General features: G+C 36.3%; 1 protein-coding gene and 1 pseudogene across 3 annotated transcripts in view; one reads left to right on the top strand and one right to left on the bottom strand.

The window, feature by feature from the left end:
* Positions 1-1,257: 1,257 nt before the first annotated feature.
* Positions 1,258-15,473, top strand: part of NBDY (negative regulator of P-body association) — a 105,933-nt gene continuing 91,717 nt past the window's right edge. Inside the window, exons 1-2 of one of the 3 annotated variants that reach the window (XR_012091987.1) lie at positions 1,258-1,600; positions 4,060-4,196. Coding sequence is in view for 1 of the 3 variants with exons in the window: in XM_073013638.1 (XP_072869739.1) it covers positions 1,365-1,571 (207 nt within the window). In the remaining 2 variants the exon portion in view is untranslated. Of the gene's footprint in view, positions 1,601-4,059; positions 4,197-15,473 lie in introns of those variants that run through there. The other 2 variants (XM_073013638.1, XR_012091988.1) reach the window with 2 other exon arrangements.
* LOC103232057 (cytochrome b-c1 complex subunit 7 pseudogene) lies at positions 9,133-10,040 on the bottom strand (annotated as a pseudogene).

Here is a 15,473-nt window from a genome sequence, read left to right as displayed (position 1 = left end):
TTCTAGCTCTAAAATATTGCCTCTCTCAATACCTCCCTCACATCTTTTCATTAAGCTGCAGCTACATCTGACTTTTCTGTCTTTATTAGTAGCATTTGGTACAAAACCACGGGGTCATTTATTTCCCAAATTTTTAGAGTACCTAATTTGTGTAAAGGGCTGTACTGGTTACTTGGAGGAAGGTAGAAGGGTGGAGATAAGAGATAGTTATAGTAGTAAATGCTTTACATGTATTATCCCTGGTTATGGAAACACTTTTGCAAGGAAAAAATTATGGCCTGGAAACCAAAGTTCCAGGAATTTAAATAATTACTTAAAGAGCTCAGAGCTTGTAAACAGCAGAGTTTAATAGGCACTTCTACTCTGGCATTAAGGACTAAGCTCTCTCCATTTAAAACAACAAAAAACAAACAAACAAAAAACACTGAGGACAAAGCTGAAAAAGTGTGATCTAGTTTGTCCATAGCTAAAGGGAGACGGATGTGTAGGCTATTTTAATAATGAAGGTCTAAGAAGTTCCAGAAGCCTTTTCTTCTGAGACACGTGGTACTTTCTTCTGGTTACCATAAATCATAGAATATAACATATCATCAATGGTAAGATGGGTCATTATTTTCCATACCTACAAGAAAGGAAAAAAAAGCTGCCAACTAAAGTATAGTGTACCATCAATTGTTAGGTCGCAGAGATTTCCTAAATATTCAAATTTGGGGAAAAATATAGTAAGCCTTCAAAAATTACAAATTTGCTTAAAAAAATAAAGAAAAAATGATCTTAGATTCTATGACATACGGTGAATTCGTTTTCCACATTCAATTTCCATGGTTAGTGCTAGTGTGCTATTCTGCACTTTAGTCAACTTACATGTTTGCATATTTCTTTTTAAATGTTTGTAGCTATTTTCATAGCTCTGTGATGTGCATCTGCAGCTGGCTTGGAAAGCTCTTCAATAATTTCTTTGGTTACCGCCCACCCCTGCGTCCCTCCCACACATATAAGCCATTCAGAGTTTACTACTTAAAGGTATACTTGAATTTCTTCTCATCTTAAAATTGCATAAATTATATGAAATTCTCAATAAATTTATTTACATTTGGTGGGGGTGGGGCGCGATGGAAAAACACTATATTAAATAATAACATCGGTTTTTAACACCCATCCTAATAGAAACGTTAAAATAGAATGGGGTAGGGAGGAGGGGTGGAGGCGGAGAAGGGATGTACGTCTCAGGATACAGGAAATACGGTAAGAGCGAAACAGGAGGAAGCCAGCTCTGTGCCTGGAGGGGACCCGCCGCCATCTCAGGTCTCTTGGCTTTGCCAGGGCCCACCGGAGAAAACTGAGGCCCCGTTTCTATAATCCTTATGGGAGACCAACCTTGTGCCTCCGGGAGATCCACTCTCCCACCTGGAAACGCACGGGAAGCCAAGCCTCCAAAAAAGCGCTGCCTCCTCGCTCCGCGTTGGGATTATCCGGAAGGAACTCCCAACGGAGGTAGTACCACTCTACCCTCCGCACCTCCTCCTGCATCAGCCGGCCTGAAGTCGCACCCTCCTCCTCCGGAGAAGTAGAGAAATAAATTTCTCCCACCGTAAACCAGGTCAGATTCTTTCTCATCTAGGTCATCTAGGCTCTTTGAAACTTATATGTGCATTCTCACAGATATCCTTCCCCTTTTCCCTGTTTTTTCCATGATTTCAAAATAGAAAGAAGAACATGCAGGGATTAAGCAGCTCTTTCACAAAATACGCTTGAGTGAAATGATGGATATTTAATGACATTAAATAATTATTTTTAATATTTTAGATGAAATACTTGTAGTTACATTTTCTAAGAAATAGACTTGAATGTTCTGATTTGCTTGAAAGTAAGTCATTGGTGCCAAGGTGGAGGGAAGGTGTAATAAAAATGTTCATGAGTTGATAATTTAAAGCTGGATGATGTATATGTGGGGATTTATTGTATTATTCTCTCTACTTTTGCATTCCTTGGAGAAATTTTTTATTTAAAAGAACAATGCCTGGTTCAAGACCAATAACAAGCATCTATTGAAGGCCAGCCTTCCGAAGTGTATGTCTTTCTCTGTGTAAGGCAGGAGAGTTGAATAATTTTTTTTTTTTTAAAGCAACAATGTGATAGTCAAATCCAAGTGCCATAATGTTTGCTTGTTCAAGGTATTCAGGAACGGTGGAGGATGGACAAGTCACTGCCTGGTAGTAATCATGAGCTATCAAAAAGGAGGGGGTGGGGCAGACGCGGTGGCTCACGCCTATAATCCTAGCATTTTGGGATGCCGAGGCGAGCAGATTAGGTCAGGAGTTCGAGACCAGCCTGGCCAACACGGTGAAACCTCGTCTCTACTAAAGTTAGAAAAATTAGCCAGGCGTGATGGTGGACACCTGTAATCTCAGCAGCTCTGGAGGCTAAGACAGGACAGTCGCTTGAACCTGGAAGGCAGTGGTTGCAGTGAGCCGAGATCACGCCATTGCTCTCCAGCCTGGGAGACAATAGCAAAAAACTACGTCTCAAAAAAAAAAAAAAAAAAAAAAAAAAAAAAAAGGAAGGAGGAACTTTGGGTGGACCTTAAAGGTTGAGTGACATCTGCCATGTGGAGGGGCAGGGAATGCTTTTCAGTCTGAGGGTTTCCAGAGAAAAGGCAGAGTTCTTCTGGAAACAGCTTGGCTATAATTTTGAATCTACAAGAAGGACTTAGGAGGTGAAGATAAAGTGCTTCAGGGCCTTAAATGTTATGCTGAGCGTATACTTCATTCCAATATCCATCAAGCGATACTATTTGTATTTTAAGATTCCTATTCTTACTATCAGAAAAGGAATCTCTGATATTTAGATGAACTTTATAGAATGCAAAATATAAAACTGAATCTGACCCAAGTTTTATAGATCCTTTTAATTCAAAGGAGAGAAGCATCTTTTTTTCATTCGTGCAGTAAACCTTTATGAAGCCCTTGCAATGGGTAGGAATTATTCTGAGAGCTATAGGGGATGGATGGCCAAGGCCTAGTACATAATAGGAGTGAAACAGATATTTCAATAAATAAATCAATGAATGATGGGACAACATTGGTGACCAAAGAAGTTTTAGACATTGGGTTCGTTGGTAATGCATAGAAAAAAAAAAATAGAGCTCTATTTTACTTGAAAGCATCTCCCTGTCATTCCACACAGCTTTACTGCTCACATGTTTACAAACTCTATTCAAAGGGGTGGTGGAGTGGAGGGTTGCAGGGTGTAGGGAGAATATTGCGCAGATAGAAAACAAAAGAGCAACCTCTGGCGCAGTGGCTGGCGCCTGTAATCCCAGCACTTTGTGACTCCGAGGTGGGCAGATCACTTGAGGTCAGGAGTTCGAGACCAGCCTGGCCAATATGGCGAAACCCGTCTCTACTAAAAGTAAAAAAAAAAAAAAATTAGCCGGGCATGGTGGTGTGTGCCTGTAATCTCAGCTACTCGGCATGCTGAGGCAGGAGAATCGCTTGAACCCAGGAGGTGGAGGTTGCAGTGAGCCGAGATCGTGCCACTTCACTCCAGCCTCGGTGACAGAGCAGGACTCTGTGCAAAAAATAAATAAACAATTTTAAAAAAATAAAGAAAAAAGAAAAGAAAAGAACAAAACAATAAGTGCAAGAACTACGTAATTTCCCCTCCGAGTGATTCAAATCACTGAAAACTGTAATAATAGCCAATATTTACTAAAGATTTATGTGCCAATTTTCTAAAGGGCTTTGCGTGTTATCATTTATTTAATCACAACTCTACTAGAGAAGTTTGTATAGGCCAAGGGAAGTCATATGACTTGCCACAAGTTACACAGCACAAAGTGGCTGAGCTGAGCTTTGAACCCAGAACATTTGATTCCAGAGTTTATGCTCTAAACTACTATATAATACATCCTTTCTAATACTATGTATACAACTGTTTTATAGGAATATATCATTGAAATTGAGGTAGGGGAAGGATAATGATTTGAGGAGACCAGGGGACAAAGAGATGGACAAAAACAGAAAAAATGATGTCACAATATTTTTTATTATTTTTCAGTCTTTGAGCGATTGCAGTATGACTCCATTTCCCTGGTGCATTCATATAATAGTTCACCTGGTGAAAATAATGAAGACTATTTACAATGCTACCCTGCTTTTTCTGATGTCCTGCACCTGGAAGTTGTGCTTTTTAAGGTAATCTCTTTACCAAAAATTATTCAGAGGAGGAAGAGAAAAAAAATAGTTGGTTCTGACACATTTAAAAGTAGCCAAACAAAACATAAAAAGATAGCAGCAAATGATAAAATTGAAACTGTATTCTACATTATATGAAAACATATTCATAATAATAGTCTAATCTGAAGAAATGCTTTGTTAGATTCACTTGTAATTACCTTATAGTTTCTATTATTACTGTGAAATATGCCATCTTTTTAACTATATCTTCTAATTGCTTCTAGTAAATGGGAATATGATTAATATTTTTGTATATTGATTTTATATGCTGTAACCTTCTTAAATTCTATTTATTCTAATAATTTATAGATTTTCTTGGATTATCTGTTAATTAATTATGTTTTGAATCATGACAGTTTCTTTCCAATATTTCTTTAGCTTGTATTACTGAGCTAGCTAGGATCTTCGGTACAAAGAGGAACAATATCATTGGTAGAGGATTTCCTTATTTTGTTCCTAAGTTCTACAAAAGTTTCACCTCTTTTAGTAGATTGTCTTTCTCAAGTTAAGAACTTTTGTTATATTCCTAGTTTGCTGAGAGGTTTTATTACAAATATTATGAAGTTTTTTCCCATCTATATGTACTGCCATGTTCAGATCCCTTTTTTCACCATTAATATCACACTGTGACCATGAGACAAATTACAGTAATCAATTTTCTAATGTATTTCTTGCTTTTGCTTTCATCAAGCCTCATCATTGGATATTTTGTTTCCTATTTTAATCATTTTGACTTTTATTTTTATATTGAACTTTCTTCTACTTTGCTTTTGTTGTTCTTTTTCTAATTTACTGAGTTGGATCTTTAGCTTCTTAATTTTCAATGTTCCTCTGTAAAATAAGAATTTAGAACTGTAAATTTTCTTCTACCACTTTAGAAATATTTCACAGGCTTTTATATATAGTATTTTTATCATTCAACATTTATTATTTTTAAATTTCTCTTATAATTTTTTTGACCCATGGGTTTTTTTTTTCAATTTCTAATCATATGGGATTCCTTTTTTTAAAATTATAATATGAAATCATTACTCCCATTCTAGTTTAATTTTATCTTTTTTTCTGCTTTAATTTTTTTTGATATCTATAGACTTTATTATGTGCTCCTTATATAGTCATCTGGTATGTTTAAAGAGTGAGCAATCATATAAAAGGAAATATGGTCATAACTGATTGAAGTAATAAAATCCTGAAACTAAATAATAAAACTCATAATTAATTGCACAACATATATTAGATTTCATTACATCAGTATACAGCTTAGTAGTAAGGTCTCCTAATGGCCATGAACCTCTAAGGTGTTGTCATCCTGAAAAATGAAGGAGGAGAGAGAGTTGTTGGGGTGCTAAATGGAGAAATCTTCCATAGTGCTGGTGTGATGGATCCAAAGTTGTAAAGTTATAGGGCATCGCCACCTAGTGGCAGAATTTCATACCTTAAAGGGACTTTCCTTGTTTTCCAAGGAGCAATGTGTCTTGTTCACTTTCTAACCATCCCTCTCTGATGCTGTCCTTCCTAAAATCCATGCCTCCTCCAATAGTGTAAACCCATCTGCTTTTCATCCATCAGTCTGTCAAGGATTTGGTTATGCCAATTTTTATGTTCACCTAACTTTTTAATTCCAAGTACTTTGGTTATTTTCAAAGCTACATACAAGATGCCCATATTTTTAAAACTCCATCCTATTTGTGAAGGATCATTACTTTGGGCTTTGGCCCAGTTTTTATTCTTACTGCTGAATCTTTTCATAAGTCAAAATTAGTGCAGAGTTAATGCTTTAAAAGAGAGTCCTTAAAGTAAATAGCTAAATGAAATAATTACCAAAATGTACACTTTGGATGTATTAAGATTCTGGAATTTAAAAACAGGAAAAGGTCCCATTAGTGAAAATTCCATCACTAACATTTTGGTACCACTTGTAGAGCATCACATAAATATTCAGACCATGATAGCTCAGTGCAGGAATGTTACCAAATATTTCCATGCAATCTGGAACTAGGACCAGAGTTGGCAATTGGGGGTCTGAAGTCCCAACATCCCTTATGCTACTTCCTACACCTTGACAACAGGAAAGCTGAGTGATGCTAGGTAGTGCACTACAACAGTGAACGTAAGCCAGCCATCTGTTTTTCGCAAAGTATAGTAAAATAGGAAAACAGAACATAGACCACTTCAGAGTACAAACATATCCTTCTTCAAGATTTAGGAAAACCGTACATTCAAAACCAATCTCAAACTTTAAACAATAAAAGATATCAAACATTTTAAACTGTACAAAGCAAATTAGCAAGATTTTAATGTTGGCAGTTTTAAAATGTCACCTATCCAAACACAAAACAGGGAGTTAGCCAAGTCTTAGCTCCATCCTAATCAAAGCTGTCATGCAGATCCAGTTCCACTCTTCTCATCTCCAGCAGGTACTTCACTCAAGCAGGTGACACCCAAGGGGAGTAGATGGACCAGAAACAAGAGTGCCACATAGAAGGAAGAGAGGGGACCTTGAACCTTAGCTACTGGTTAGCTATTCAACTTTGATGATATTCAGCGTTTTCCCAAGTTATTCTTTCTCGCTTCTCATCACATAATTTACATTATGCATACTATGTGCCAGAGACTGTTAGTGCTTGACATGTCGTCAGTTAATTTTCACAACTGTGTAAAGTAGGTTTCTATCATTAGCTCTATCTTAGGGCCAAAGAAACGGAAGCACAGAGAGGTTAAATTGTATTCCTAAAGCACTACACAGTTAGGAAATAGATTCAGACCTGTGCAATCTAACCCAGAATTAGCTCTGAATCACTCTACCATTCTGTCTACAGGACGACAAGCCTGTGTGTTTCAGGCACTCTCATGGTGATTTTTCACACAGGATAGCTTTTGATAATAGAAAGGCCCTCTCTTTCAAATGAAAGGACTTCACTGATGGATTAACAAATTCTCACCCATTCACCTATGTGAGTGAAATACTAGATCTACTTTCTTAGTCTTCATAACAAGCAGGACGATAACCGTAATTTATAATGAATACAAAACATTGATTTAGTGTTCAAAGAACTTTTGCACACTTGTTCTCATTTAGACGAGTGAAGTAATCTGGAGACATAGAATAGGCATTCACTTTGGCTTTAGGAAGAACTTTCACAAAATCAGAGGTTGCCCTACATAATACCACATTTTTTACCTTGAGCAGGTAGATAGCCTGGGGGTTCCGTTATACCTCAATCTTAGTCCATTCTATTTGTTCCCCTGTCCTTCAGCAGTGCCCTTAGACTTGCTTTAAACATTAATTGCATTCGTAAGCATGGTTTCTAGGGTCAGAACCCAGCCTCCCTCCACCCACCCAGCTCCCTACACACCTTGACAGTGCTTTTTGAGATGCCTCAGTTCTAGTCTCCTTGTAATTGTGCACAGTAGATGTCTGAACAAATAGACCAGAGTCCTGCAAAAGTGATCTTGAAATCACAATTAAAAGAACCTTTGGAGAGATCTACTCAGGAAATTTTTCTGAATAGACAAATGCTTTTAAAGGGGTTTCTAGACAGTCCGTCTTCTCTGCCTCCTTCTGCAAAGTAGGACTACACTAAAACCTTGTCACAGTGTGACTTGAGCAAAACCGTTATCAAGTGATCTAGTCATCTTGAACCAGACAGAAGAAAATTGACATGATTTCAAGATAGGTTTAGAAAAATAATCTGACTAGCAAAAAAAAAAAAAAAAAAGGGGGGGGTGGGATTCTTAGGGAACTTAAGAGGCTTAATATTTTAGCAAAAATTTAAATATGCTCTTTATGATACACACATTTCTCATTGCTTTACAAATTTTAAATGTAACTCAAATTTGTTTTTCACACCGTTTTGTTATTTGAGGTGTAAGGCATTCCTGCTGCACACAGCAATGACGTCCTGGAAAACCAGGGAGGCTGCAGGTCCTACTGTTCCTTCTCTACTCGCTGTGGCTCCAGACTCTCACCTCCACCAAAGAAAGCATTTCAGAATTTAGGAGTGGAAATGATGACAACATTGAATAATTTTAATTTTTTCTTTTTTTTTTGAGATGGAGCCACTGTGGCTCAGGCTGAAGTGCAGTGGCACGATCTAGGCCCACTGCAACCTCCACCCCCTGTGGTCAAGCAGTTCTCCTGTCCCAGTCTCCCGAGCAGCTGGGACCACAGGCGCCCGCCACCACGCCCGGCCAATTTTCCGCATCCCTCATAGAGATGGAGTTTCACCATGTTGGCCAGGGTGGTCTCGAATTCCTGACCTCAGGAGATCCACCCGCCTCAGCCTCCTACAGCGCTGGGACCACAGGCATGAGCCACCGCACCTGGCCAGTGATTCTAATTTATATTTTTAAAAATTACCTTACAATCCTAAAACTTTTAACTGATTAGTATCCAACCCTTAAACTTTATAAAAATCATTTCCAAAGTGGAAAAGTCACTGGGATATGGGGACAAGTATGATTTGTCTTTGTACTTCTATTTTTCTAGTGTCTACTTTTTGTTTTCTAGTCTACATGTTAGCACAGGAGTATATATATTACTTAAGTATACCTATGTTGGGGTGCATACATAATTTCTTTTTAAATGATAGGATGCAAAATCAAATCTATTCAGATAGCAGTGAAGAGGCTGTTTCTGAATCCTGGCAAACTAGGGGATGCATACCCCCTTCTTTTATTTAGTAGCTTCCGTAAGGATGTAACTTAACGGAAGTTATATCCTTCCATAAACTGATAGGCTATCTAACCAGTGAGGAAAACTGATAAAGTGGCCTCTGAGCTCCAGAAAGCACTTAAACATGATTGAAAATATCTTGAAAGTTTGGGAAAAAAAATTTAACAGTAAATGGATTCAGTAGTTATTCAGTATAAGGTTTGGAATTCAAAAACTCCAGCCATTACAATAGACATTTATTTAAAGTAAAACATCTGCAGACCAAATAATTCTTAACATTGTTTGTTTCAGGTTTAACCATCTTCATAACAGCTGCATCCACAGACTTCAACTACTTGATTACTTCTTTGCCCATTCTTCTCTTTCTTTTCTTTCCCGAATAACCTCTTTCAGATACAGTTCAAGGTAGAAATTTTCCTCTTCATATTTGGTCCACTGCTCTTTAGGCAAGATCTGATGCTTCATGGTCAGGTCCAGTGCCCTCTTAATGTGAAACTTCCTGTCATTATAAAGGTTCTCAGGAAGGCTTCTTATGGCTTGTTTTACGTTTTCATCCTCATATATTGTATCATCTCGCATTAACCTCAGTTTATTGAATCCTGCAGCATTGTAATACCATTTTTTAATACGATTCAGCCACTTGCCTGATGCTGAAATGGCCTGCTTGCCAGCCATTTTGACTTGCTTTAATTTTTTTTAATCCTTCTTATAACAAGATACAAAAATTATATATTGGCTGCTCATCCCAACAGAATTTGGCAATAGAAAACATTTTCTTTCATTAAATACATAGAAAAAGTGTGGTTATTGATATTGATGTAGTTATTATTGAATTTTGTATTCATGTTTTTAAATTTTTTATTTTTATTTAATTTCACACTTGAAAAACTGGGAATATTACAAAGAACTCCCAAAGTGTCCTTTACCCAAATTCACCAATTAACATTTTATCACGTTTGCCTTATCATTCTGTTTTTCTCTTCCTCTCCTTCTCCTTCTCCTATTTGATAGTAATTTGCAAATATCATTCTCCTTTACCTCTTAATATGTCAGTATGTATTTCCTCAGAGTGATGATTTCCTCTTATACATCCTCAGTAAATGTGTCACAATCAAGAAATTTGACATTGTTTCAATATTATAATCTACGCCATATTCCAATGTTATCAGTTGTCCCAATAATGTCTTTTATGGTTATTTTCTTTCCTTGGTCAAAGTGCTAATCCAAGATGATGCATTGCATTTACTTGTCATGTCTCTCCAGTTTTTAATATGGAACAATTCCTTGACCTTTCTTTGTCTTTTATGTGTGTAGAAAAACAAACTCAGCTTCTGTCATTATATTCTCACAACCCCACTTCTGACACTGATTGTGTGGAAAAAAACAGTTTTTCTTGGCTCTTGTACCACAACAACCAACACAGAAAACTTGTGACCAAATGTATTGGGATTTCTTCTCACCAACAAGCAAGTAAACAATTCTGTAGTGGACACCAGCTGAGTGTTCTCCAATCCGATTCAATTCTGAAGCTATCTCCCTGCAGAAAGTATCAGATCCCACAGACTGAGGGCTTAGTCCCACGAGATTGCCTCAACTTTAGACATCAGTTTCAAATCTGGGCCTCTGGAACTTTTAACTGACCTGCTTCAAGTTAGGGTTCCCACAACCCCTCTCTTTAGGCTCAAATAATTTGCTAGCAAAACACACAGAACTCAGGGAAACACTTACTTACCTTTACCCCTTTATTCATAAAGGGTATTTTAAAGGCTACATATAAACAGCCAGATGAAGAGATACATAGAGTGAGGTCTGGAAGGGTACTGAGTACAGGAGCTTCCATTCCTGTGGAGTTGGGGTGTGCCACCCTCCTGGCATGTGGATGAGTTATTTTTCACCTTTCTACAATCCTCCACAAATTCAGTTGTACTTTGTCCTCTTGTGCTTTTTATGAAGACTTCATTCGATAGGCACTAATGAAACATGAACAGCCATGTAGAAATGTGACTGGACTAAAGGGTATGATCTAATACCAATAGACTTGGTGGAGAAACCCAGCAAGGCTTGCCTGTTCAGATTCTTCTTGGCTTCTTTGTGCAGCATTCCTTCCTCCTGGGTATGGGGCAGGACTCTTTCTGAAATGGGGGTCTTATGACCCACAGTCAAACTAGATAGGTCAGAGAATTTCTTTACATCCAGCTCCAAGACAGAAAGCCGGGTGAAGATTAGAGTCTATTTTTAGTTTCTATGGCTTGCCTTTGGGAGAAAAAAAAGCAGGTAAAAGGAGGGCAGGAGAAAGAGAGAGATTCTGTTTTCTGAATCCTAAAGTGCCCCAACATTATACATATATATACATACATATATATATATATATATAGACTGTCTCTCACTTTTATTTCTCTGAAGCTGTTTCAAAGCTGCTTCAGGAACCAAAGACAAAAGACCAAATACTTTAACAAAAGATGTGCTTATTATTTTAGTCGCTTAGGAAATAACAAGAGATTTGGGAGTTATGAGCCAGGAACCATGGACAATTTCAATATATATATCACAATATCACACATTGGCAATTGGCACTTGTGTAAATATAGGACACTTATTTCATAGATTGTCCTTTAATTTAAATTTGTTTGCCATTTCCCCGTTATTTAGAGTACGCATATTAGCAAAAGCACCACAGAAGTAAAGTGTTGTTCTCAGGGCATCATATTGGTAGCACATGATCCTGGTTTGACCCTCTAGTAGTAAAGTTAACTTTGATTACTTGGTTAACATTGTGAATAGTTGCTAGATTAATCCACTTTACAGTTACAATTTTCCTCTTTATAATTAATGATTTTGCTGGGGATACTTTGAGACTATGTAAATATCCTGTTCCTCATTAACTATCATCCACTAGTTTTCAAATCCATTGATAATTCTTGACTGAATCAGATATTGCTATGATGAATGCAAAATGGTGATTTTCAAACTCCATCGTTTTTATTACATTTATTAGTTTATATTCTACATCAATGTAGAGCTTTTTCTCCATTTATTTGTTTATTAATTACTTTGGACACATAGATTTTTACTTTATTTTTAAAATACCCTGTTGTTATTATTTATTTTAATACCCAAATTGTCTCAGATTTAGTGACTTGTTGCCCATTTAAGTTGGCTCACCTGTCTTTTGACATGTCTCATCATTCTTAAACACACATTTTACTTACTTTAAAATTTTTTTACTTCCTTACTTTCAGGCTTGTGTTTTACTTCCTACCCCATTAATCATTTCTTTATGGAGACAGTATTTAGAAACTAAGTCATTGTATATAGCTGTGTTTTAGCTTAACGTTTTGTTATTTTCCATGTAAGAGACAATATTGCTTATGTGATAATGATTATTTAATGTTTGTTGAAACTTGCTTTATGTCCCAGAGAACATGATCAACTAATGTTTTATGTGTGCCTGGAAAGACTGTGTATCTGATTTTTGCATGTAGTGTTCTGTTCATTAAATTTAATTGTGTTGTTTAAATCTTCTCTATTCCTAAGTTTTTTGTTTGCTGGACCTATCAGTTACCGAGAGTTAAAATCTCCCACTGTATTTATGGATTTGTCAAATTATTACACTTTTGACAATTTTTGCTTTGTACACTTGAGGCATTGTTAGTATGTACATACAAGTCTAGAATAGGTACATATTTTACAATTTTAGGAACTCTTTTTATCTTTTTGAATGTAAAATTTTTTGTTTGCTGGGTCTTTTAAATTTTTTTTAAACCTTTCTGGGTACCTAGTAGTTGTATACATTTATGGGATATATGAGATGTTTTGATACATGCGAAGTGTAATAATCACATCATGTACAATGCGGTGTCCATTATTTGAAGCATTTATCCTTTGTGTTACAGACAATTTAATTATACAGTTATATTATTATTGACTATAGTCACCTTGCTGTCCTATCAAATAATAGGTCTTATTCATTCTTTTTTTCTACCCAATAACCATCCCCACTCTCCCCCACCACCCATTACCCTTCCCAGTCTCTGGTAACCATCCTTCTACTCTCTATCTCCATGAGTTCAATTGTTTTGATTTTTAGATTCCACAAATAAGTGAGAACATGTGATGTTTGTCTTTCTGTGCCTGCCCCATTTCACTTAATATAATGATCTCTAGTTCCATCCGTGCTGTTGTAAATAACTAGATCTCATTCTTTTTTATGACTGATTAGTACACCACTGTGTATATGTACCATATTTTCTTCATTCATGTATCTGTTGATGAACACTTCGGTTGCTTCCAAATCTTAGCTGTTGTAAACAGTGCTGCAACAAACATGGGAGTGCATATATCTCTTTGATAATACTGATATCCTTTGTTTGGAGTATATACCCAGCAGTGGGATTGCTGGATCATATGGTAGCTCAATTTTTAGTTTTTTGAGGAATCTCCAAATTGTTCTCCATTGTGGTTGTACTAATTTACATTACATGTACAAGCATTCCCTCCTCCTCACATTCTCGCCAGCATTTGTTATTGCCTGTCACTTGGATATAAGCCGTTTTATTGAAGTGAGATAATATCCCATTTTAGTTTTGATTTGCATTTCCCTGATGATCAACTACGTTGAGTACTTTTTCACATTCCTGTTTGCCATTTGTATATCTTCTTTTGAGAAATGTCTATTCAAATCTTTGTCTCAATTTTGATCAAATTATTAGATTTTTTTCCTATTGAGTTGTTTGAGCTCCTTATATATTTTGGTTATTAATTTCTTTCAAAAGGGTAGTTTGCAAATATTTTCTCCCATTGCACCTTTACTTTGTAGACTGTTTCCTTTGCTGTGCACACACTTTTTACTTGATATGATCCCATTTGTTCATGTTTGCTTTGATTGCCTTTGCTTGTGGGGTACTAGTTAAGAATTTTTTGCCCAGACCAATGTCCTGGAGACTTTTTCCTGTATTTTCTTGTTGTAGTTTCATAGTTTGAGGTGTTAGACTTAAGTCTTTAATACATTTTGATTTGATTTTTGTATATGGCAAGAGATAGCTATCTAGTTTCATTCTTCTGCATATGGATATCCAGTTTTCCCAGCACCGTTTATTGAAGAGACTGTCTTTTCCACAGTGTATGTTCTTGGCACCTTTGTGGAAAATGAGTTCTTTAGGTGTGTGGATTTGTTTCTGAGTTCTCAATTATCTTCCATTGGTCTATGTGTCTGTTTTTGTGACAATACCATGCTGTTTTGATTACTGTAGTTCTGTAGTATAATTTGAAGTCAGGTAATATGATTCCTCCAGTTTTGTTCTTTTTGCTTAGGATAGCTTTGGCTATTCTGGGTCTTTTGTGGCTCCATATAAATTTTAGGATTCTTTTTTCTATTTCTATGAAGAATGTTTTTTTGTATTTTGATAAGTATTGCATTGAATCTGTAGATTGCTTTTTTGCAGTATGGACGTTTTAACAATATTGATTATTTCAATTCACGAACATGGACTATCTTTTCATTTTTTTTGGTGTCCTCTTCAATTTCTTTCATCAGTATTCTACAGTTTTTATTACAGAGATCTCCCACTTCTTTGGTTGAGTTAATTGCTAGGTATTTAATTTTATGTTTGACTATTGTAAGTGGAATTATTTTTAAATTTCTTTTTCAGATTGTCCAATGCTGGCATAGGGAAATGCACTGATTTTTGTATGTTGACATTGTATCCTGCAACTTTACTGAATTTGTCAGTTCTTATAGTTTTTTGTGAAATATTTATGCTTTTCCGAACACAAGATCAAATCCTCTGCAAGCAAGGGTAATTTGACTTCTTCCTTTCCAATTTGGATGCCCTTAATTTCTTTCTCTTGTCTGATTGCTCTAATTAGGACTTGCAGTACTATGTTGAATAACAATGGTGACAATGGGCATCCTTGTCATGTTTCAGATCTTAGAGGAAAGACTTTCAGTTTTTCCCCATTTGGTATGATACTAGCTGTGGGTCTGTTATATATGGGTTTTATTATGTTGAGGTATGTTCCTTCTATACCCATTTTTTAAGGTTTTTATCATGATGGCATGTTGCACTTTATCTAATGCTTTTTCGGCATCAAGTGAAATGACCATATGGTTTTTGTCCTCCATTCTGTTGATACTATATATCACCATTGTTGAACCATCCTTCCATCCCAGGGATAAATCCCACTTGGTCATGATGAATAATCTTTTTAATGTGTTGTTGAATTTGATTTGCTAGTAGTTTGTAGATTTTTGCATCAATATTTATCAGAGATAGTGGCCTGTATTTTTTTATTTGTTTTTGTCTGATTTTGGTATCAGGCCTCGTGGAATTAGTTTGGAAGTATCCCTTCCTCCTGTATTTTTCAGAATAGTGTGAGTAGGATTGGTATTAGTTCTTTAAATATTTGGTAGAATTCAGCAGTGAAGCCAACAGGTCCCAGGCTTTTCTTTACTGGGAGACTTTTTATTACAGCTTTAATCTTGTTACTTGTTATTGGTCTTCTCAGGTTTTGGATTATCTTCATGGTTCAGTCTTGATATGTCTTATGTGTAGAGGAGTTTC

This window comes from Chlorocebus sabaeus, chromosome X, assembly GCF_047675955.1.
Source record: "Chlorocebus sabaeus isolate Y175 chromosome X, mChlSab1.0.hap1, whole genome shotgun sequence".
Taxonomy (NCBI): Eukaryota; Metazoa; Chordata; class Mammalia; order Primates; family Cercopithecidae; genus Chlorocebus; species Chlorocebus sabaeus.
The sequence above is the reverse complement of the archived record's forward strand: the minus strand, read 5'-3'. Positions and strand labels throughout refer to the sequence as shown.